At 43.0% G+C, this 24130-nt stretch overlaps 2 protein-coding genes across 3 annotated transcripts in view; one reads left to right on the top strand and one right to left on the bottom strand.

The window, feature by feature from the left end:
- The window catches only part of LOC119648212 (elongation factor-like GTPase 1), a 330197-nt gene extending 329468 nt beyond the window's left edge, over window positions 1-729 (bottom strand). The window contains exons 1-2 of one of the 2 annotated variants that reach the window (XM_038049819.1): window positions 481-729; window positions 184-407 (exon numbers count right to left, since the gene is read on the bottom strand). In XM_038049819.1, the coding sequence (XP_037905747.1) occupies window positions 184-407; window positions 481-610 (354 nt within the window). In that variant the 5' untranslated portion in view covers window positions 611-729. The remainder of the gene's footprint in view (window positions 1-183; window positions 408-480) is intronic. The other variant, XM_038049820.1, reaches the window with a different exon arrangement.
- Window positions 730-14454: 13725 nt separating this feature from the next.
- The window catches only part of LOC119648410, a 30409-nt gene continuing 20733 nt past the window's right edge, over window positions 14455-24130 (top strand). The window contains exon 1 of the mRNA XM_038050160.1: window positions 14455-14730. Coding sequence (XP_037906088.1) covers window positions 14584-14730 — 147 coding nt within the window. The 5' untranslated portion in view covers window positions 14455-14583. The remainder of the gene's footprint in view (window positions 14731-24130) is intronic.

Genomic DNA, 24130 nt, shown 5'->3' with positions numbered 1-24130 from the left:
ACAACGATTGCTGCCTCAGTCAGGAAACCAACCAGATTTAATGCTAGAAAATACGAAAACCTGCACCAAGTTGATATCTTGAAGTTAGAGAGAATCACATTCATGATAAGACAACTATTTCCTCATATGGTGAAATTCGCCGTATTGGTCATTTTGGAGAGAATCAAAGAGAAAGCTCCTTACCACAACCACCGCTCCGTCACATAGACGCACCGCCGTCGAGACCTCGCTGGAGAAGTCGACATGTCCAGGGGTATCGATCAAGTTCACCAAATAATCCTTGTTGGAATTTGCTTTCGTGTAATGCAAGGTGATGCTGCTGCTCTTCAAGGTGATGCCACGTTCCTGCTCGTCTGCGCGGCAATCCAAGTATCTGAGTTTGCCAGCCAACCTCTGCGATATTATCCCTGCAACGAGGACAAAAACAACCGTTTCAGGTCAAAGGATCCAATTGCAAGCGGGGTTTGTATCGTTTCCCACCAGTAACCGCAACAAGTGAATCCGCCAACGTCGTCTTGCCATGGTCCACATGTGCCAAAATACAAATGTTGCGAACTGACGCAACGTCGTGCTGCAGCTGAACGACCTTTTCTATACTCAATCCCGACATTGTTTCAAAGGACGACACAAAAATTCATAAAACCGCCCGCGAAGACCAAAATAAGACACGACACCGAATTCCACAACAAACCCGGGAAGACTGAGGTTGGTTGACAGGGAACAGCTGATGACACTCACAGCACGTGTGTTTACACAGTGGCCCACAAAAGCGCACAATAACATTGGGAGAGGAGAGACCTGAGAAGCCGGTTCCCATTTGAGTGAATTTTCTTATGAGTGATATTCCTCCCCAATGCAACGAAAGAAACTCAAATGCTGACTCTGAGCTGGCGGAAGTTATCATTCGGTTTGACAGTTTTAGCGAGAATTGTTTCCGGCGGGGAAATCCTTATTGGAGGCTTTTTCCCATCATAAGCAAGTGAAATTTGTTTTTAAAAACAAATGGGGGACAGTGTAACTATGCAAAATATGAAAACAAGTAAGTCAAGATGCTGTTAAACATTAAGAAAATAAATGGCGAAATCGCATTTCTTGTATTGGAAACCATTCAATACATTGCACCCCGCTTAAGCATAATCAATTTTGATTTGAGCCTTCCATAGTTTGACTCAGATAAATGTAATATGCAATTAACCGTACTTCATTCAATTGCACAATCATGAACCTTATCTTAAGACAATTTTTTAAAATGTTGTCAGCAGCCTCCTCAGCTTAACATTGTTTCGAAAAACCTGCGAGTGCGCTACACTCACCCAAAGTGATCCAGAGGGGATCAACGTGATATACAGAAGGATCCAAAGCAGAAGCGAGCCTCTTCTCTGTCCATTAAGGCTGCCAGGTGTTCCTTGAAGCATTTTTTTCGGAAGAGAAAGATGTCGAATACCCACGACTCAACGGAAGGGTGGAAATATCAGCTCTGCATAGATAGCAGGAACTGCGCTGCTCATCAACTCCAATTTTGTCGATTTTTTCCACGTTTTCACTTGACAGTGAAAAAAAAATCATTAGTTGATTTTTTCCTAAAACGGGATATATTTAACGGTACTCTTCCCCTTCTTCAGCCCACTATCAACTTAAGAGTGGGGGGACTGGCGAACCCAACAACTTTACCTCGCTTGAGTGTGTTTATGGCCGAAATGATTTCACTTTTGTCCGAATGAGTAGTCCGTATCCGCATGTTACGGTGATTAGGCAATTCATCCATAAGAGATGGAGTTGCACCAAATTGTATACGATTGAGACCCATGACGAAATATCCCTTTGATCTCGCTACTCGTCATAATGGACGAAGAAAGACTTACGACCACCTTCGTGATGCGGTATACGGTAGCAAAATCATTGCTTGCAGCAGCTTCTGCCTACCTGGCCAGCGCGATAACAAATTCCCTCCTGCCAAGACCGTGTGGTGGCACTTCGGAGGCAAGAACCACGGCTGCATTGCCGGTGTTGAAATCATCTCCGCCGAGGCACTCCACTACCGCCGACACAGCTGGCGGCCTGGGACGAGGCCCCCGCGCGCGCTTCCTCCTTGTTCTGATTCGGACCGTCGAGGAGAGCGGACGGGTGCAACACCGTCGCATAAGAAATCGTCTCCATTTTTTAGTTAATTGATACTTGGTGCAACAATAGTTTGTAGCAAAACCGAAGCCGATACAAATTATCAAGTTTTTAAGTGAATTAAAACTATTCCGCATCAGGCATTCCTGTTTAAATCTTAAATATTGTATATAAATCCGCAACATAAACTCCAACTTTACATATAATAATTTCGTGGCTGTTATCTAAAACCTGGGAAACACCTGCTGAACCAACACCAACAGCTCTACTATCAAGCGCTATCTCTACCTCCGCGTAGTGATCACTAGGAGTTCTTTCTTAATGAGAAACTACAGACGAAGAAGGATGAAGGCGAGTCTCCCGCGCTTAAAAACGGGACAAATTGTACCAACTGGTCCTCCAGGTTGGGGGTGGGGTAGAGCTGACAACCCTACACGGAAAACCGATGTTACGAAGCTACAGAAGGCACCTGGGACAAGATGGACTTTAAAACGACAAACCCGGCAACGAAAACGGAATAACGATTTGCGCATTTTCTCATGGAACGTGAGCTCCCTGTACAAATCGAATGCTGCTGAGCAGCTAGCTGATACCCTGCCCCAATATAAGGCAATGTTCCAGCTGTGCAAAAGATGCACTGGACAAGGACCAGTTTCCTAGAGAAGAGCCACTACATCATAAATTATAGTGGCCATCCAGTAAACCATGTACTCGGAGTAGATTTCTTAGTCAACAAAAAAATGAAACCTGCTGTTAGCGGCTTTGAAGACATAAGCGAAAAGCTATGCACTTTGCGTTTGTGAGGCAAATTCAGAAATATAAGCCTCATTAACGTTCACGCCCCTACAGAGGAGACTACAGACTCGGAGAAGGATACCCTCTACGAGGCAGTAGAACGAACCCTCAAAGCCTGTCCTAGATATGATATCAAAATCATACTTGGGGATTTTAACAGCCAAGTAGGGAAGGAGCCCGTATTCAGGCGATACGTTGGCTCCCATAGCTTACATAGGGGTACCAATGATAACGGACTGTGGATTATTCAGTTAGCAGTATCGCACGAAATGGGTGGAAGTACCTGGTTTGGGCGGAAAGCGGTCTACAAACAAATGTATGCCACCTCTCAACCTTGATGAATATCAGAACATATAGGGGGGCCAATATAAACTTGGACCACTATCTAGTTGGCATAGTGCTCCGAGCTCGAATTACGACACCACCTACAATCCCCTATGACAATCAGGTGAGAGTGAATACCGAAGCCATTCACAACACAACCCTCCGCAACACCTATAAGGGCGAAATGAATGCCGCAATAACCGCATTCAACAGAGATCCTGGAGATGAAGCATCAACAAATTGTCTCCACAACCACCTGAAAAACGTTATCATTGATACGGCCACAAACATACTTGGCCCCAGCCGCAAAAAGAGTCGGAACGGCTGGTTTGACGATGAATGTAAGCTAGCTACAGAACGGAAGAATGCTGCATACCGAGTAATGTTGCATTCTCAAAGAACGCGGGCATGCGCGGAGACTTATCACGAACTCCGTCGAGCGGAGAAACGACTTCACAGACGGAAAAAGGAAGCCTGGGAGAACCAACAAGTCTGTGAACTAGAAAAGTACAGGGAGCAATTGCACCAGGCGCGGAAGTTTTACCAACAAGTCAGTAGGATGAAGCCTTATACACCTCAACGCTCATCCTGCCGAGACAAAGAGGGAAATCTGATTTCCGACTCGCTTCGTTTAAGAACCTTCTTATGTAATCACTACGTAAAGAATCAATTTGCTCCAATGCTCTTTACGGATAACCGCTGTTCCCAAGCAACAACAGAGTTCTCTGCGAAAATATCCACAGCGGTAGAAAACAAAGAGAGACCATAAACACTTTGCACCCGCAAATCAGCAGGAAGACCCGTCACATCTTCCCGGCAATGGATTCGAACCGAAAATCTGTGCGATTGTTAAGTGCTAGGACAGACTCACCGCTAGCTTTAAAATCAAATTATTATCTCAATTGTATGTATTACAATAGTATTATCCTAATTGTATACATTGAATAATCTTAATAGAATTGTCCTATACAAATACAAGAAACATACGCACGCCGCAAAAGCCAGTTTCGTTCCGGTCTCCGCTGGATCGTTTTCTGTGGGACTGCGATGATTTTATTACGTCGGATTGGCGTGATTTCATTCCAGTTCTTTCTTCTTCTTTCTCCGCTTCATTCAGCTGGTTCCGCTTAACTCGCTAGCGCCAGATGTCTCGAAAAGAAAAACCCGCGGGAGGCGCAATCCCAACTATACCAACGGTCGCAGTCAGGGTGCCCCCCTTTTGGCGGCGTGGTTCCGCTAACTGGAGGTGCAATTTTCACTTACAGACGTCACAATGGACGCCACGCATTTTAACCACGCCCTTATCGGTCTCGACGAATAGACCATTAGATTCGTCACCGACGTGTTGGAGGACTACTCGGCAGGTTAAAGGAGCAGCTCATACGCCGGTTGTCAGTCAGTGAGGAAGCGTCGCTGAATCACTTGCTAGACGAGCTGACGCTGGGCGACTATACTCCCAGCCAGCTGCTTCAGGTCAGCTCAGAGCTTCAAGCAACAGACTTGCGAATTTGAGCATTTGGATCATCTTGAATGCATTTTGTACATCTCCTTGAGGCCGGGCTCGTTCTAAACGTTGAAAAATGCAAATTCCTATAAAAGCAGCTGACATTTCTCGGCTATATGATCACCCCTGACGACAGTCAACCAGACCTTGACAAGGTTGAAGCGATCAAAAACTTTCCCCTGGCAACCACTAAGAAGGATTTGCGAAGTTTCATGGGCACGTTAAACTTCTTGCCCAAGACTCCTCATCACCAAGTGATCGTCAACGCTTACCTGTCTGGGGCCTTTAGGATCACATATAATTTCCTTTTTATTCGAGAGGTAGACTCCGGCTGCAGAACTCTGTCCTGTTTTTGAGCCATCGGTGTAGAAGACTTCCGTATATCCAACCACGCATTCCTCTGGGACTTTTCAGTTCTCTCTACGTTTCAAGGTAACTTCTACCAAACAGATGTATGGGGACCCGAGAATAAGAAGGCATCGTAAGAACTATATTCAATTCTGCCAGTAACTCGGATGCATAAGCGAACGTCGGCCTCATGATAGCAATGTATATCCACATTACCAAATGAGGCCTGATTCCCCATGTCGAGGCAGGAAGCCATCTGCACAGTCAATAGACTGTGAGAACTCGTTTCAACTTTACCTCTACATGTTTGTTCCAAAGAAGCTTTTTGTCTAGAGTGACTCGCAGATATTCGACTTCTTTAGAGAGTTTAAGAGTTGTACCCCTCTTCACTGGGAAGCAAAGTCCATCCAGTTTTCCCCTTTCTATAATTAATGCCATTGTGGTTTCATTTGGATTAAACGAAATCTACAACCAGACGATCGTGATACCGCTCATAAATTTCGTCATTGTATAGGCTACGGAATAGTCCTCTTGTAGAGAGCCTAAAATTATTGGGAAACTTCTAAGGGTTGACATTTTTGTAGCTAATAGCCTACCATAAGTCTCCGAAGGATACATGAGGATTTGCAAGTCCATTCTCTTGTACAGTTAGAACTTTGACCCTATGGTGTTGTAAGCTGAAATAGGCTCTGTTGGCTGCCAACATTTGTGCGCAGATTTCATCATTGCGGTTAACGGTTGTAATTTTCAACCCTAGATAGGAGAATTTATCAATGGTCTCAAAGTTATAGTCTCCTATTTTTATTGTTTTCATTTGACCAGTGCAATTTGATGTGGTTGGTTCTTTGGTTTTTGGTGTTGACGGTGCCACTATGTACTTCATTAATGTATAGACCAAGATCTCGCGCCGTCTGCGCCGATCTGTACGTATACTATACATTTCCAATTGTTCTTCCCATTATGTCAATATTGTCAGCATAGGCCAGCAGTTCGGTGGAATTGAACAGGATGGTGCATTATCATCTGTATCATGAATCACTTTTTCCAGCGCCAGGTTAAAAAGGATGTATGATAGGGCATCCCCGTGTCGTAGACCGTTGTTGATGTTGAATGGTCTCAAGAGTGATACTGCTGTTTTCATCTGACCTCTCACATTGGTCAGATTCATCCTAGTCAATCTTATCAATTTGAGCATATTACCGAATTTGTTCAAGGCCGTGTACAGTTTTACCCTGGTATATGCTATCATAGGCGGCCTTGAAGTCGATGAAAAGGTGGTGCGATATTCCGTCTTGGCCACCGTAACGATGATGATGGGAGGTTTGTGGATTTTTGCAGCCTCGTCATTGGTGGCATATTGTTTAAGCACAAAGCCCGCCATAAGGTCAGTGGGTTTCAACTGAGTAATTAGATTGACTACTTTGTGATCAGCAGATTTAGAACTTGCCTCCTGAATGTGCGTAACAAGAGAGATGCTGACATCGTCCTCGAAATGGATCACCATCTGATGGTCACTTACGTTCGCTTGTGTATTGCGTCCGACACTTCTCGCAGGGCCCAAATCAAAATCTGATCTGAACAGTCGAAGAAGAGGTTGAAAGCCCTATTCACCGGTTCGAGTGATGGCGTGCATGACGACACCGAACGAAATCCCGGGAAATTCAGCGTACTGTGTACCGTAGCAAAAGAGAATTTACTATTCCGCTGGTCAACGGAAGATGCCGCAGAATGAAATAATTTCAGAAGTGTATACCGCATCACGAAAAACCTTGCATGTGCTTGCAAATCATTGGATGGTCCTGTGTACTAATCGACTTCTCTTCCACGATCAACTGAAGAGGTGGAAAGAACACTTCACCACGGTTCTTGACCCTATCACATCCGGTGAAGTTCCTCCTCTTGTGGATGAAACATACAGATACGGGCTGTTCCTCTAAGAAGAAAAGAAATCACTTCGGCCATCAATACACTCAAATGGAGTAAAGCCACTGGACTGGGCTGTCTCCCCACAGCGTTATTTATCGCTGCACCTGCAGTTACTGCAGATTGGCTACTTTCACTCATACGGAAATCTTGGGAATCCGAGACTTTTCCTAGAGAGCGGAGAAAGGGATGATCGCTAAAATTCCAAAAAAGGGTATCTGTTTTGAGTAACAATTAGAGGGGTATCTATGTACTGCCTGCCTGCAAAGATAACAGCTAAAATACTCCTGGAAAGCATTAAAGAACATCTCGGAAGTTTCATCGCCAGAGAGTAGACTGGTTTCCGCTCCGGATTCTTCTGCATTGACCACATCAACACCCTACGGATCATTTTAGGGCAGTCCGCGGAGTTTTGATCTTCACTTCATCGGTTTTTCATTTCGAGAAAGCTTTCCACTTCGTGAACAGGGTATGGCGTACTCTATACATGAGGGGCATTTCGGAGAACCTAACAGCTATTATAAGAAGGATGTATGATGCCGCAAACTGTCAGGTGGTGCATAAAGGTAAAATTTCGGAGGATTTTGAAGTCCACAGCGGAATCAGGGTTGGATCTTGTAACCGAAGTTATCTTTTATCGGTGACGTTCTTCATACTGCTTTGTGCGGATGACGTGGAGAAGTTCAATGGACTATGACATCCTTCCTCAAGCACTTTGACTATGATGATGACATATGATTGAATTTGGAAAAAGAGGGGAGTAGAGTTGGACTGAAGATAAACACTAACAAAATTAAGTTTCTCAGTCTGATGGATAATCACACTCATCCTATCTGCATTTATGGACAGAGCATCGAAGGTGTCGATAAATTTTTATATCTAGGAAGCGTGGTTTCTGCCGAAGGTGGCATCGAACTGAATATTACCCAGCGCATTAAGAGCGCCAGATCCGCTTTCGCTGAATTGTCTGGGAATGCGGTTGTCTCAATATCAAAGTCAAGATGAGACTGTTCTATGGTAGTGTTCTTTTTGTGTTGCTATATGGGAGTAGCCTATGGAAAATGAACCCAACTCTTACTCAAAAGCTACAAGCCTTCGTCAACACCTGTCTTCGTCGTATTGTCGACGTACGCTGACCTGCGATTATTATAAACAAATTGGTCAGCGTACCGGCTTGGCGCTCGAACGCACGGTGATCGGAAGGCGGAAGTGGCATTGGGTAGGTCACATTAAGGAACGGCGATTATTGCATTGCTGGGTAATAATCTCGGGCGAGCGCAATGCTGACCACATTGCCTCCTACAGTGTACTACTGTAGTGTACCCGTTACGGTCTTGAATGAAGTGCTCTAATACACTTCAAGGCGCTGATCCAATATGGATTGTTGCGCCAACGATTATTATTCCCGAGTTATCACAATCTCGGCAGATGCCGGATTTTACCTAATACTAGCACTAAGTGCCAAGCATTTAGGCTCGGACGATCCTACCTACTTAAAAACTAAAGAAGCGCTGGTGGTACACGTATGCAGAATGGTGTACTTCTGCATGGTTTAAACCAGACTGTGCGAAAGTCCCAGGACATCAAGGGAAACCGTGAGGGATTTAGGTACAATATCTGTAACTGACAATATTATGGGAACTACAACCACTCACTCGAGACGCCAAATTTCTTTGTTTTCCCGAGCCAATGGCTCATAGTTCACCTTCTTCTCCATGTACTCCCGTTCAATGTTGCTATTATGGGGTATAGCAACATCAATAATATACGCGGAGCGACCTGTCTTGTCAACTAACAGTACGTCAGGCTTGTTATGTGCAGTATGGCGATCAGTCAGAACTTGCCGGTCCTAATACATGCTGCAAGCAGAACTACAAAGTACTGCTTTCGGCTCATATCGGTAGACCGGACATGTTTCCATGATCAACCCATACAAGATTTTGATGGATAACCTTACATATAGCATTATGCCTGGTGATGTATTGCACCGCTGCCATAACAGTACAGCCAGAGATGAGATAGTCCAACGTCTCTAACGCCGAACCACACATTCTGCACTGGTCGTTCTCCACCCGTTCTTTCATGTGGGTGGCGGGTGGGGACCACACCGTCCTGAATGGCAAACATGAACCCCGTCTCAGCAAAAAGCTCCTCAGCACGCAGCCATCTGTTGGACAAATGGCTGCCAAAGACAATTCACGTGCTTACCGTGCATTGCCTTCGACTTCCATTCATCGATCCGCTCTTGGTCCGACGTCACCCCACTCAGAGGGTTGAAAGATCGATCCTTCAAGTTAAGTGGAGTCAGTCCACAGTCTGCTTTACAGACAGCCGCATGCAAGGGACTCGCCTGCCCTTTGCTGTCAAAATAAGCGCGCAGCGAGTCGACTTGGCGATGATGTTGTGCCACCACATCAACCACGCCCCTACCTCCGATGTCACGAAGCAGGTTCATCCGCCTCACGGCAGACTTTGGATGATGCATTCGGAATTTCGACATAGTTGTCCGTATCGGTCTTCATCCACGGCAATATTCCGAATGCATAAGCCAGTGAGGGGATAGCGAATACATTCAAAGCGCTTATTTTATTTTTCCCCGAGAGATGCGATTTCAGCTCCAGCTTTACACGTCGCAAGAATTCGGACAGCAGAGCATCCTTCAGATCATCAACTCGAGCATGGGTTTCTTACAGAATTCCTAGGTATTTGTAGAAGTCTGTCTCGATCATAGCTTCGATGTGGAGGTCACTATGTCCGACATGCGGCTCGTGATGACCTTTTCGGATGGCTTGGATTCGACATTTGTCTAATTCAAATTCCATCGGAATATCACGGCTGAACATCTGTACTATTCGCAAAAGACTTCTAAAGTGGTCGTCAGTACCAGCATACAACTTGATATCATCTAAGTACATCAAGTGTGTCAGTTCGCGCTAAGCACGTAATTGCAAAGCCATGCCCTCTGACATCATTCAGTAGCTATGAAAGGGAGTCAGTGCCATTCAAAACCAAAGGAGACTCAAAGATGCCCCTTCGTATATGAATGGGCTCTGACATATTAGCACCCTCAGTTGAAGGCCCTGATAAGGTGGTATGTCATCACTGTCGCCAAAAACTTTATTAGTTTCCGAATAATGCGTTACAGATGTAGGATATCGATTAGCCAGGTATGCGGAACGCTATCAAAAGCCTTGGCATAATCGATATAGCAACTGAAGAGGTTTCTTTGGCTTCTAGTTGCTTGTCCTACAACTACCGAGTCGATAATGAGTTGCTCTTCGCAACCCCTTGACCCAACTCGGCAGACAGAATGTTGTTGGTCACGAGGTGCGCATTGACCCTTCCACTAATAATGGACGTGATGAATTTGTAGAGGGTTGGTAAGCAAGTAATCGGGCTGTTGTGTGCGGGGTCCTGCACCGTGTCCTTCTTAGGGGTAAGCTAGTTAATCCCCGCAGTGAGGAAGGATGGAAATCCTTCCGGCCGACTCATGACCTCATTTATACTGCGTGCCAACCAACTGTGTACGCTAGTAAATTTCTTATACCAGAAATTCTGCACCCGATCCAGACCTGAGCCCCTTCAGTTTTTCGAGCTGTTTAAGGCTCGTCGAATTTCCTCTTCGGTAACATCCGCGAAATTCATGACAGGCGTTCTGCCATGGCGGGTGCCTTCGGCTGTGATCCACTCAACATGCTGGGCGGGTAACTCCCAAAGTCCACCCCAATATTCTTTCGCTTCCGTCACCGAAAACTGTATTGTCTGGACGTTCTGTTGGAATTCGTTGAGAGATCTGAAAAATCTCCGCTGGTGCCTCGCGTATATTGCATTCTGGACACTTCTGGAATAACTTTCGCCATACCGTCGTAACCGACTGCATATGACAGAAATTTCTGTTTTAGTGTGTCCAGAATTTCAACTACGGGTGTCTCACAGGGGATGGCATAGTTCCAGTAAACCCTATGCACTTTATTTCTCACCCGTCGGCTGGCATTGCCAGTGCTGATCTGAATCAGTCTAGCAATGTCCTGCCTTAGTGAGTCCCGCCGACGTTCCAGACGAATATTCCATGGTGGATCGCTTTTGTCACTCAAACCAATAACACGAAAGCGAATCTTCTGACCGTGCAATCTGATAGCCGCAACTGCACCACACTACACACACACAGCCGGGATGCAATCTCATCATTGATTTGAGATAGAATTCCCGGAATTGCTGGAAATGCATAGAGTCTGAGAATACCTGGTCTATGCAAAGGATCCATATCCGAGAATTTCATACACGCTCTTTGGAATTTGTCCCGAATCTGAGCGGAAACCTCGGTTGGACGGTGGGGAAGAATGCTTCGGTGAGTACTGAAACTGTTGCCTGCAGTGCGGTGTGGTGTTGTTGATGGGTCGCCGCCTCTGCCCCCATCGACTCTCGGTCACGAATTTCCCCGGTGACCTCAAGTCGAACACGCTCCCTGATGGTGGCCGGGATTGTGTCGCTGCGAGTAATAAAGCGGTACTTGTCTGCTACTCGCTGCACAGTCACGTGCATAATATTATTATTATAATATATATACCTGGTGTACCAGGTTAATCCCGACCTGAGTTGCAAACGCAGAGCTGTATGTGACCAGGCGGGTCTGATGGGTTGCGGATAATGACATGATGAATATAGCCAGTTAATCTTGTAAATAAGTAGCCGTGGACAAGCAGAACGTGTACATTGGTGTTCCTCTTCCCTTTCTGAGAGAGCAAACCTTCCCTACCTTTGAAGGTAACCGTGAAGCATTGCAGCATTGGGGCTATTTTGCAAAGCTGACCGCTATTACTTGTTGGAAAGGAATTGGGGATAACACTATTAATAACTTTAATGGGACCCCAGGGACATGAAAACAGTACCCAAAACGGTTAGGAGTTGCTCAACAACATCAGAGCGGCTCCTTGTCCTTGGATGTTTTGCCGCTTATGCCATCAACCGCCACGCACGAAAGACCTAGGCGTCGTACGATTTGGACGAACCAACCGAACGAATTTATCGTTCGCGTTGTGTCACTGATTTGGAACGGGGTGTAGATATCGACTCCATGCTGCGTCCATAACCCGATTTCCGGAACTAAGTCATGTTTCGAAACAGAACGTCTTCATCCAGTACCGCGTGATGGTGAATAACAACCGAGAATTTGGCCACAAATCTTCCAAGAAGTTTCCCTTGAACTCGGTGTGAACTCATCAATTTATCGAACTACTCAAAGGAGCAACTCAAGTAACCCACCTATAAGGAATTCCATGAACCCAGTAGTCAGAAGAAGGCTAGTAACTAGGGATGTCGACCCAGTTTATAATAAGGTTTTGAACGCATTCAAGGTCGCATTCACAAAATATGCTGCTAATTTTTCCCAGACGCTAGGCCAAAGACCTCAAAACTAAAGTTTATTTCGGCAAAGCGACTCTCTAAGTCCGCTGCGGTTCTGTTTAGCTTTGAATTTGTCATGTCATATTTTGCATGCAAACAAATTCGTGTTCAAATTGTATTTCAAAGGCGAGACTCAACTTCGCTCCATGCTGGACATCACCATCCAGCTCAGCAGGGATATCGGCGTACAGTTGGGTTTAGAGAAATGTCGCATGAAAAAAAATTGTCCGAGGAAAACAAACCGACAATGAAGGATAGAGCCAAAATAACATCCAAGTTGAGGTTGTGGGTTCGGACGACGTCTACAAATACCTCGGCATATTGCAAACAACAACACCTGCTGTGGCAATCAAATCCATATAAGTTGCTCGAGAAATTTGAACATTATGGAGTAATACTGAATATTGAATTTATCAATAAACGAGTAAGGGTAGTTCTTGCAGACAACCACATGCACAATGATATGAGGATCATCATCCTACGTCATAAGAGGGGGGAGATGGTACTTGAATTAAAAACTACAATCAAATGCATTCTCTTCCTGAGTTTTTCTATTAGAAGCAATCCTCTAGCCATCATCAGGTTACCGTCATGGCGGATAATAAATTGACTACTTTCAACTTGAGAAACAGAGAATGGGATCCCATGTCGAATGTTACTTCCGTCCAATAGAAGATCGGCATGTGGAAAGAGAAACCGATTGGTGGCAACAACAAATATTTGATATGACTTCGGTGAATGGATTTCTTTTTCGACATGTCGATCCTTTGTCGAATTGAAGTAAAAATATAACAAATCAAAATTTTCAAAAACTGGCTCAAGAAGTTATAGCGAGATGTTCGTTCACTGCATAACTGAAAAAGTGTTGATTGAATTCGAAAAACATTTCTGGTAGAAAGGATTGTTTTGAATGTGTGCACCCAAACATCTTTCTAATAAGATCCTCATATGTCGATTTCATCAACTGTGCAATCTGGGATCGATGGGAATTCTGTCATGCTGAAAACTTGTGAAAGTCCCTTTGTCCTCGACCTGACGCCGCGCTCGAAAAAGACCGCAGATGTTCATATTCTTCCTCCAAAATACCCATAATGGAACGTGCTTTTCACAAATTTTTTTTTATGGCGTATTCTTAACATCGTCTACTTTCAAAGTCTGCGAAAAAATCGATTTATTGAAACCACGACGGTAAAAGACCCCCTTAATTGACAAAAATCCGCTTGGACATCTTTTCGAAATATTGTTCGTAATTTTTTTGGAAATCCCAAAGCTGAAAATTATGAACAACCTTTTAACAGCTTACAAGGGTATTGGATGCAATCGAGCCATCGATGCAATATGCCCATCAAGATACACTTTTTATACTTCCATTTGGATTTTTACCCTCAAAATTTACCTTTGGCGATGAACGATATACTTATCCAACATAGAAAGACAAATGCAGTCCAAGCATGTTATCTAACTACTGTTGGACACTCAAAACCTGACGCTAAATATTCCCGGAAATACCGAATAAAAGTAAAATGTAAATTATTTTTCCTCATTAGATGCAATTTTTAACTGTATTCACCAAATAAAACTCAATTACAGGCTAGTTGTAGATGCAAAATAACCCATTCCATTTATAACTATATCTACAGATATATTTTCCGAAAACGTCTCTTCGCTTCAGAATCCAACGAATAATAATAATAAATAATTACAACTCCCAATTCTCTAATTGAGCCTTTAATTTGTAGTAAACACTAATGTATTCCATGCCCCGATTTTATATGAGTGACCTCCCAACGACCATTTAATAGAACACGGCCAAAAGTGCATCAATTTAATAATATCGATCGATCTTATTTGCAGCGATATCATCATTCCCAATGTCGACGTCACACGGCCTCCCCAACTCCCCTTAGCTTCGGCTACCAAGTCCACGAACAATTCGTGATGCCGTAGATGATTCAGCCCAAGCCTCCACATAGAAAACCTCGTTTAGTGGCTGGAAACCGAAACTTGCGTTGATTAATCTAACTGACCCCTTGCTGGTCATCTTCAAGACTTATCTGTAACGATCAGTTCTAGCGTGTAGCCGCTACCGAGTAAACCGTAGTAATATTCGCTCTCGTAGTAAAGTTCTAAATTGCTTCTGGACACGGTTGACATATAGTCATAGTGCAATGGCATTCGGTGTGAAGACTGGGTTGACTCTGACCGTTTTTCAGCTCCTGGTCACGCAGATTTATTGCCAATCCTCCTCGGAAACTCGACCACCAACATTCTTCTGTACCGATTTGAATCCTCAAAATAGCTTGGATCTGGAGCAAGTACGTAAATGCGTTTAATTGATTTAAAGTGTTGTAGTGGCGGAAGTTGAGATATTTAAAGTGCATTCGAACTGCGTCGATGCAGATATTTTCGCTGTAAACATATTGTAAACGAATTGCGGGCGGTGTGCATGCACGAAGCCCAATAAGATGACAAAAATCTAGAATTTACTGAAGAAATTCAATAACTCTTCATACCATTTATGTGAGAGCTATTCCTATAAATAATATACTTTAGCGTTTGTATTATGCAATTCTTTGGCTCCTAAAATATTGGATGCCCTATAAGGAAGGTGGAAATATGAGCGAAAGATTCAGTTTGTGTACCATAAATTTACAGGCCTTGAACTGATTTCTGACGCATTGAACTGAGCAGTTGAATGAGATGCAAAGTCTATTTTGAGATTATTTGTCAATTAGTTGCTGGAACTGCAACAGCAATAATCGACAAATAAAGCAATTTTTTGGTTCATTGACCACTACACACAAATATTTTCCATCATCAGTTCTGGTTCGTAATCTTTATTAACTTACGATCATAGGGAGGTAACACTTTACACTTCTGCCCAAGATCGGTATCCCTTAGCTCCCTCCGGCAAACAAAACGCGTTACCCCAACTTATGAGAGAGCGTAAATTTGCAGATGTCTAAGCGCTCTCAAGAGTATTGCTCTCAAGGAATTTTTTGATGTTTTTAATAGTTTTTACTTTTTTGTGAAACACAAAACGTTATTGAAATTGATTCAATGTCGGTATGTTTGCCTATATATCCGTCTGTCTTTTTTATGGTAGGTGGAAAACTTCAAAAGTCAACGTCGTTTCCTGCCAGACGGTTATGTGGGACCTTTACCCTCCAAACCCACCACCTTCTTAATCCATTCTCCCCGCAGAACTGTCATATGTTATTACGTCGCGGGGCTGGATCAGTATTTAACTGTTATTTGTGAATGGTGATCCTCTCCCTCTCTTTCTTCCTTCTAAACCCTTCCTTCCGTAGTATTCCGTGGATATTTTTTAGTGCTCCTTAGACCGCTTTCCATACCTTATTCGAACTCAACATATTCTCCAAGATGCTACCCGATAAGTCGTTTTTGGATTCCACTTCAATTTCCGTTCCCTATGAACCTTGGACAATGGAAGAGTACATGCTCCGCATCCTCCGTTACGAACTGGCATGACGAACAGTTCGGTCAATCCTCATGACCAAATCGGTAAACTCATAGCGTCCGCTACTATGCTTTCCTTTAATCCAGCTCTCGGCCTTCGATATCAGCTTATGTGTCCAACGACCTTTCTTGGTCTCGAACCAGCGTATCTGCTATTCTGCAAGTGACATATTCCTTACAGACGGCGTCAGGATCACCTGTTTCATAAGGTTCATGAATCCGTAGGGTTTTCGTCGCCAAGATGTCAATAGGCATCATCCCAGTTATTATATATTCTATGTCGTCGGATGTTGTTCGATAGGCGCAGCATATTGGAAAGACACTAAGTCGATATGCCTCTGCTATTTTTCTTATAGTTTTAACCGTACCAAGTACGCTTGCCCATACAGGTGCTGCATACAATAACCCCAAAGTAACCACTCTTGAAATGAGTTGTCGACAGCTTTGTCTTGGAGTCCCTATACTCAGTAGTATTCTAACAATCAATGAACTGATGTTAGACACCTTTGTAACTGTTTACTGCAGATATTGCTTGAAGTTAAATTTCTTCTCGAAAATCACCTCGAAAAACTCTAAAGCAGAATGGGAATGTATACTATGATCTGCGAGTTTTATCTTCGTAGACGTATTCTTGCTGCCCTTGATGATCAGCGCTAATACTGTTTTGTGCTCTGATGTCATCTACGAATCCAATGGTATTGTCCCGGCCAGAGAAGCGTAACGCTAGTACTCCGTTACATATTACGTTTCACAACAAAGGGCTGTTCAATATTTTTTAGGGCCGAGTCGCAGGAAACACGCTTCTCTATAAGTAACTCGAGAACAATACGTATAAGGTACGTCGCGGTACCCAGCCTTCCAAGCGCTTCAATGATTTTCATCCACCTCGCCGAATTAAAGGCGTTTTTTACGCCGAGGGTTACTATCGTACAACATATGTTTCCTTCAAAGGCGATTTAGCCACCAACTTCACCGAATCGATTGCTTTCTGGAGTCTAAACTGCCTCCCTGATAGATTCATCATCAACGGCGCAACAACCGGCATCCAGTCTAGGCCTGCCTTAACAAAGAACTCCAGATATCCCGGTTTTGCGCCGAATCCCTAAAAGCTGTCTGGTGTCCTGACCTACGCCATCGTTCCATCTCAGGCAGGGTCTGCCTCGTCTTCTTTTTTTACCATAGATTGACTTTCCGGGTTGGATCATCCTCATCCATACTGATTAAGTGATCCGCCCACCGTAACCTATTGAGCCGGATTTTATCCACAACCTGACGGTCATGGTATCGCTCATAGATTTCGTCGCTATGTAGGCTACGGAATCGTCCATCTTCATGTAGGGAGTCAAAAATTCTTCGGAGGATTCTTCTCTCGAAAGCGGTCAAGAGTTTGAAATTTTTTTTGCTAAGAACCCAATTCTCCGAGGAATACATGAGGACTAGCAAGATCATTGTCTTGTACATTAAGAGTTTTGACCGTATGGTGAGACGTTTTGAGCGGAATAGTTTTTGTAAGCTGAAATAAGTTCTGTTGGCTGCCAACAACCGTCGTCGTAGCTGTTATCGGTTATGATTTTCGACCCTAGATAGAAGAAATTATCAACGGTGTCATAGTTGCAATCTCCTATCTTCATTCTTCCCGTTTGACCAGTGTGGTGTGATGTTGCTGGTTGGTTGGTTTTCGGTGCTGACGTTGCCGCCATATATTTTTTCTTACCTTCATTGATGTGCAGTCCAAAATCTCGCGCCGCCTGCTCAACCTGGATGAAGGTAGTTTGTACGTCTCGGATCGTTTTTCCCATGATGTCAATATCGTCAGCATAGGCCAGTAATTGGGTGGATTTAAAGAGGATCGTACCACTTGCATTTACCTCGGCATCACGGATCACTTTCTCCCTGATAGATTACTCGCTCGAAAAGTTTTCCGATGGTATTTAAGACGCATATTGGCCTATACGACGAAAGTTCGCCTAGTGGCTTGTTCAGCTTCGGAATGAGTATCAATTTTTATTTCTTCCACTGTACTGGAAACATATCTTATTCAATATTCAATAAATAGTTGTGCGAAACTTTTTGGTGCTATTTTTACTGCCAATTTAACTAGTATATTCGGTATGCCATCTGAGCCGTAAGCCTTGTTGAATGTGGTGTTCTTGGTCGCTTCCCATACCTCTTCGTGGCTTATTTCTTATACTTCATCGGGGTCGATTAGAATGTACGGAAATTCGTCGTGATTATTCTAATGGAAAAGGACGTTAATTATGTTGTTCAGCGATTTGAGACAATTTTCCTTAATTAATGCCATAATTGTTTTGCATACACCATCCCGAGTATTAGAGTCAGCTTCTTTGCAAAGCTCCTTGAAGGGCTGTTTGCGATCGCGTTTTGGTGTTTTTCCCTGGCAACCTTGTATGGTGCTGCAATGCGCAATGCTGACCACATTGCCTCCTACAGTGTATTGTAGTGTACCGTAACGGTCTTGAATGAAGTGCTCTAACACACTTCAAGGCCCTGATACAATATGGATTGTTGCGCCAACGATTATTATTTAACCTTGTATAGTTGGTATAGCTCCTCATATTCTGGCCTGCTTCTGCAACGTTAACATAATCTCCTCGATTTTAAACCTACTTTGCGATGTTTATTGAATTTAAGAATTCCACCAGAAATTTCTTCTTCGCTTCAGTCATGCCGTTCGCTGTGACATAGAAACGTCACAAGCCATCTGTATTTTTCTCGGTATCAGGTCGATCTGTCTGTGGTGCGCACGCAGTGAAAAAATGAATAGTACGATCAGCTGATATAATGGTCATCAAACCGTTCTACTTCTTTAATGGCATCGCGGAAACCTTCTGAGATGGCAATGCTAACACCGAATTCAGTGTAATAAATAAAGAAGTTTGTAGTCATTTTTATCGCGTTCGCGTTCTAAGTACCAGATTTTGGTCCCAGGCCATCGGATTTCTTGCAGCGCGCAGATATCAATACTTACATCCTGAGGTCATCCAAACGTCCAGAATCCTTGCCCATTTCTCGGCAAGACCGGGCCCTTCTGCCGCATCGACTAAGGTGGACGCCCCAAAATTTACCGAGGCTTGTTACTCGATCCGATCAGCTTGTTTCTAACGGCATTGGATACATTTTCTTGGTCGGCCTGTCGCGAGATCCGTCACCAAGAGAGATCAAGTAGGATTTAGCATAGTGGAATAATTCCAACTATACTTTATTTATCACTTTCCCTGATCTCAGCATTTTATTTTTGTTTATAGTACAAAGTACGTTGCCTCAAACCCTCCTCCTTTACTTGGGCTTGGGACCAGATAGCGGAATTGATTACTCTACGTTCCTCCTAGTACGTAAAATGGATTACGGATAATGACGTGAACCTGGGTACCTACGGATATTGCAAGGTAGTCTTGTAATTAAGTAAACAAGCAGAATAATATAATTTGGAGGAACCAACTAAGTGAATTTTTCATCACCGTCCTATCACCGTATCACAGATTCAAGGCTAAACCTCTGGAACCAGGATGAAAATCGTGTACTCTCCAAAAATTGCCTATTAAACTTATTATGTTGACAGTTCTATTCCCGGGCCTACCTACCGGATAAAAACATCGTTCTCATGATGCTTTCGTTATTCATTCCCCGAAATTTAATTATATTTTCCAACAAAACGTTGCCAAAATTGTGACTGTGAAAAATTATAAAGTTGCCCTCCTAACTAGACGACAAGTTTTTCATAAACTGCTACTTGAATCATCACTTCATATTTGGTCAAAGATCCCACACTAGAATTTACTTCATTAACGAATATCATTGCTGCCGTTGATAGAATTTTGGGCAATCGTTTGGCTTGCGAAATTACTATACCATTGCCTAACTTACGTTGCGACTGCCACAAGTCCCTGTCTTCACAATCAACATCTTCCAGTGAATGGCAAGGTACGTTTAGAAGGGCTCTAGAGTGCATAATTTTAGAAAGAAGACTGATAACATCACACAGGCACTTACCAACAAGGACAAGGTTGCAATATCAGTGCAAACTATCGTCCTCTCCTTTAGTCTTCCTTCTGTTCAGTGGCGCCGTCGGTCCTGTTGCGCCATTTTTCTCGGTCTTGAGCCTGATCTGAGTGGAGTCGGGAAACTCTCAAATTGCCATATACTGATCCAGACAAACATAGTTCTAAAACTTTTTGCCAACTCATCTCCTCCAAAAGGAACATAATACTTCTTGCTCTTCAAAATATTAATCGACTAATTATGTTCCTGCCTATAAAGCTTTTACGTCGATTCTTTGAACAAACACCTCGAAATATCTTAATTTTTATAGATTGATATTTGAGCAGCAAAACGGAAGAGCAAAGCTATCATAATCCGTGTAGTAGTCATAATTCAAAACTAAATATCTCAATAAGCTACATTGACTGTAAATCGGGTTTTGACGTATTTTTGGCTATTATACGTATTAAGCGATGTTCAATCAAACCTTGATGCAGTATCTCGTAGTCCGTTCAGAACTTTATGCCACATAATGTAAACAAATACTATTAATTATGTTTTCCATTGAATTCTTCTCCCCTGACACTCGTTTACTGCCTCAATTGTCAGCTTTTTACAGTGATTACCTCTTAGAAGGTTCTCGGTATGATGGTTGCAAGCAGGCTTCCATTTCACCTTGATTGTTGGTATCCTCCGTAGATTTTTCGGAATGTCTGACTTTGCCTTTCCCTCCTCATATCAGTTCATGATTATACATTCTTTTATAGTCCTTTATAATTCCTTCATCATAATTGTGGTTGCCTTGCAATTGAATCAAGAAGTTTACGCGATCCCCAAACTTTGAAACGAACAGTTTTGTATCTTTGATTTGTTCCATTATGCATATTCGATAGATACAATACCGTTAGCTCACATTAGAAAATATTACGTCACACTACTTTAGAATGATGCGTTTCATCATCATCATTAACGGCGCAACACCCGGTATCCGGTCTAGGCCTGCCTTAATAAAGAACTCCAGACATCCCGCTTTTGCGCCGAGGTCCACCAATTCGATATCCTTCGATAACCTACGTCATCGCTCCATCTTAAGTAGGGTCTGCCTCGTCTTCTTTTTATACCATAGATATTGCCCTTATAGACATTCCGGGCCGGATCATCCTCATCCATACAGATTAAGTGATCCGCCCACCGTACCCTATTGAGTCGGATTTTATCCACAACCGGACGGTCATGGTATCGCTCTTAGATTTCGTTGTTATGTAGGCTACGGAAAAATTCTTCGGAGGATTCTTCTCTCGAAAGCGGCCAAGAGTTTGCAATTTTTCTTGCTAAGAACCCAAGTTTCCCAGGAATACATAAGGACTGACAAGATCGTTGTCTTGTACAGTGAGCGCTTTGACCCTATAGTGAGACTTTTTGAGCGGAACAGTTTTTGTAAGCTGAAATAGGCTCTGTTGGCTGACAACGTGTGCGGATTTCATCATCGTAGCTGTTATCGATTGTGATTTTCGACCCTAGATAGGAGGAAATCATCAACGGTCTCAAAGTTGCATTCTTCTGTCTTTATTCTTCACGTTTGACCATTGCGGTTTGATGTTGCTGGTTGGTTGATTTTCGGTGCTGATGTTGCCACCATATACTTTGTCTTGCCTTCATTGATGTGCAGCCCAAGATGAGGCGCCGCCTGCTCGATATGGATGAAGGCAGTTTGTACGTCTCGGGTCGTTCTTCCCATGATGTCGATATCGTCGGCATAGGCCAGTAGTTAATAATAATAATAATCGTTGGCGCAGCAATCCATATTGGATCAGGGCCTTGAAGTGTGTTAGAGCAGTTCATTCAAGACCGTAACGGTACACTACAGTACAGTAGGAGGCAATGTGGTCAGCATTGCGCTCGCCCGATATTATCACCTTGATTTGACTCAGGTACTCATTCACAGCTGAGTCGACTGATATCCGACGTCAAGTCACGATACAAATCCCACTGCCACCAGCGAGATTTGAACCGTGGCCTTCCGTATGACAACCCAGTGCTCTAACCGCTGAGCTATTCGGACACACAGACTTAATGAGGATCGTACCTCTTGCATATACCTCAGCATCACGGATCACTTTCTCGAGAGCCAGGTTAAAGAGAACACATGATAGGGCATCCCCTTGTTGTAGACCCGTGTTGATGTCGAATGGTCTTGAGAGTGATCCTGCTTCTTTTATCTGGCCTCGCACATTGGGCAGGGTCAGCCTAGTCAGTCTTATCAATTTCGTCGGGATACCGAATTCTCTCATGGCTGTGCACAGTTTTACCCTGGCTATGCTATCATAGGCGGCTTTAAAGTCGATGAATAGATGGTGCAACTGGTGTCCACATTCCAACAGTTTTTCCATCGCCTGCCGTAGAGAGAAAATCTGGTCTGTTGCTTATTTGCCTGGAGTGAAGCCTCTTTGGTATGGGCCAATGATGTTCTGGGCGTATGGGGCTATCCGGCCTAGCAAGATAGCGGAGAATACCTGATAGATGGTACTCAGCAACGTGATAATTGCTGCACTGTGTATAGTTGTATTGTTACGCACAAATGTCTCTGGAAGTATATTCTTTACTACTTCACTCTATGTAGCCGATCAAATTTTTTTATAAGGTGGAAATCTTTAAAAGACTAACCCAAACTTTCACGTGCCTTGCCAAATAAAACCACCTTTTGCCAAGTTACGACTGAGATTTCTCCATCTAGCAGCTCCATATGCATCTTTTGGCTACGCATGTATATGAGGAAGACTCTGTGACCAGAACCTACACCTTGGTTGGCTTTGCTTTGGAACTATTTTTTGAAAGCTTAAGAGGGTCGTATGTCGGATCCGAGGAATCATTTGTTGGGATGAATTATATCCAGGTATAGTGTTTAATATTTCGATAAAGTGATTTTTCAATATACGGAGCCGTTCGGAAATTACAGTAATGAAGCCCGAATTTACCGGTCCGAACTACATTTGAATGACTTCGCTAAAGGGCAAGAATTGAAGCCAAAGCTTTACATGGTTTTTTTTAAGAAACCGAGGATTTATGGACTAGGTATAGCAGATTAAAGGCCAGTTAAGATTTTGTGGCTAATAATCACATTCTAATTTTTAAATGCATTTTTCTCGAAAATGCATGTTGAAAATTGGCTGTAACCATAGCCCAAAATTTATCCAATAAAATTCCTTGAAATTTTCACAACTTATTCAGAACACAAAACAAATTTTACCACAATATTTCTTGAAAAGACCCTACCTACCATCTGTGATGCCTACAACATATAATATTTTCTCTTTCTATAATGTATACATATAAAACATAAGAGAAAGAAGCAGATGCTTTGAAGAGAAAGGTACACTTGACGCCGCGGACTATATCCACTGGCTATATCTTTTTAAAAACGATATTTAAAATGTACTGTCTAAATCTCAGAGTGGAATTCAAAATATTTCTAGAGTTATAGTGCAAAAAATAATGCGCGCCGCAGTAGGTATAAGAACGGCCAACCAGCCAGCAACAACTGTCCCCATAGGTCTACCCATATAATATCCTGAATCCTATATTTTGATATTCATCTAACGCTGATCTACGCATTATGTATACTATTAAAAAATTCGAATTTGGGAAATTCTTAACTTTAAATGCGGCTTATTCGAAACCACATTTTCAAAATGTCAGGGAAGCACTCAGAAAAACTACTTAACCGATTTAGATAAAATCCCTCATTCATCCCCATGCCGATATATGGAACTTCAAAAATATTTAATTTTATAGCAATAATTTTTTTGACAAAATAAAGCGAGCTGAGAAACCGTCCAGGTTCCGGCTTCTTGGATGAACGTTTTTGTATTTTCTAATGTAAAGAACCTCGAAGACATGATGGTTTTATTTATATATATTAAACTGTGTGAACTATTTTCCAAGACCCGTTAGCACAAAAAATTACTCTGAAAAGTGCTGCTCGATAATAGTCAACTTCATACACTTCACATTAGGAATACAATATTATACGGAGGTGCGCAGAAGTTCACTTAAAATAGATATAACCAATTCGGAAGCCGGAAGCTCGGCACCTCAGGTATGAAAAGTTTCGTTGATTTTTCTATGTGAGAATATTTGGGCACAAGATGGTTTCATTCTCTCTGATATTCTCCATATTTCATATTCTATTCTATGTGGTATTGATATTTTATCTATTAGGTCGTAGTAATTTGACGT

Source organism: Hermetia illucens, chromosome 2 (genome assembly GCF_905115235.1).
Source record: "Hermetia illucens chromosome 2, iHerIll2.2.curated.20191125, whole genome shotgun sequence".
Lineage (NCBI taxonomy): Eukaryota > Metazoa > Arthropoda > Insecta > Diptera > Stratiomyidae > Hermetia > Hermetia illucens.
This window is presented reverse-complemented; position numbering and strand designations above follow the sequence as displayed.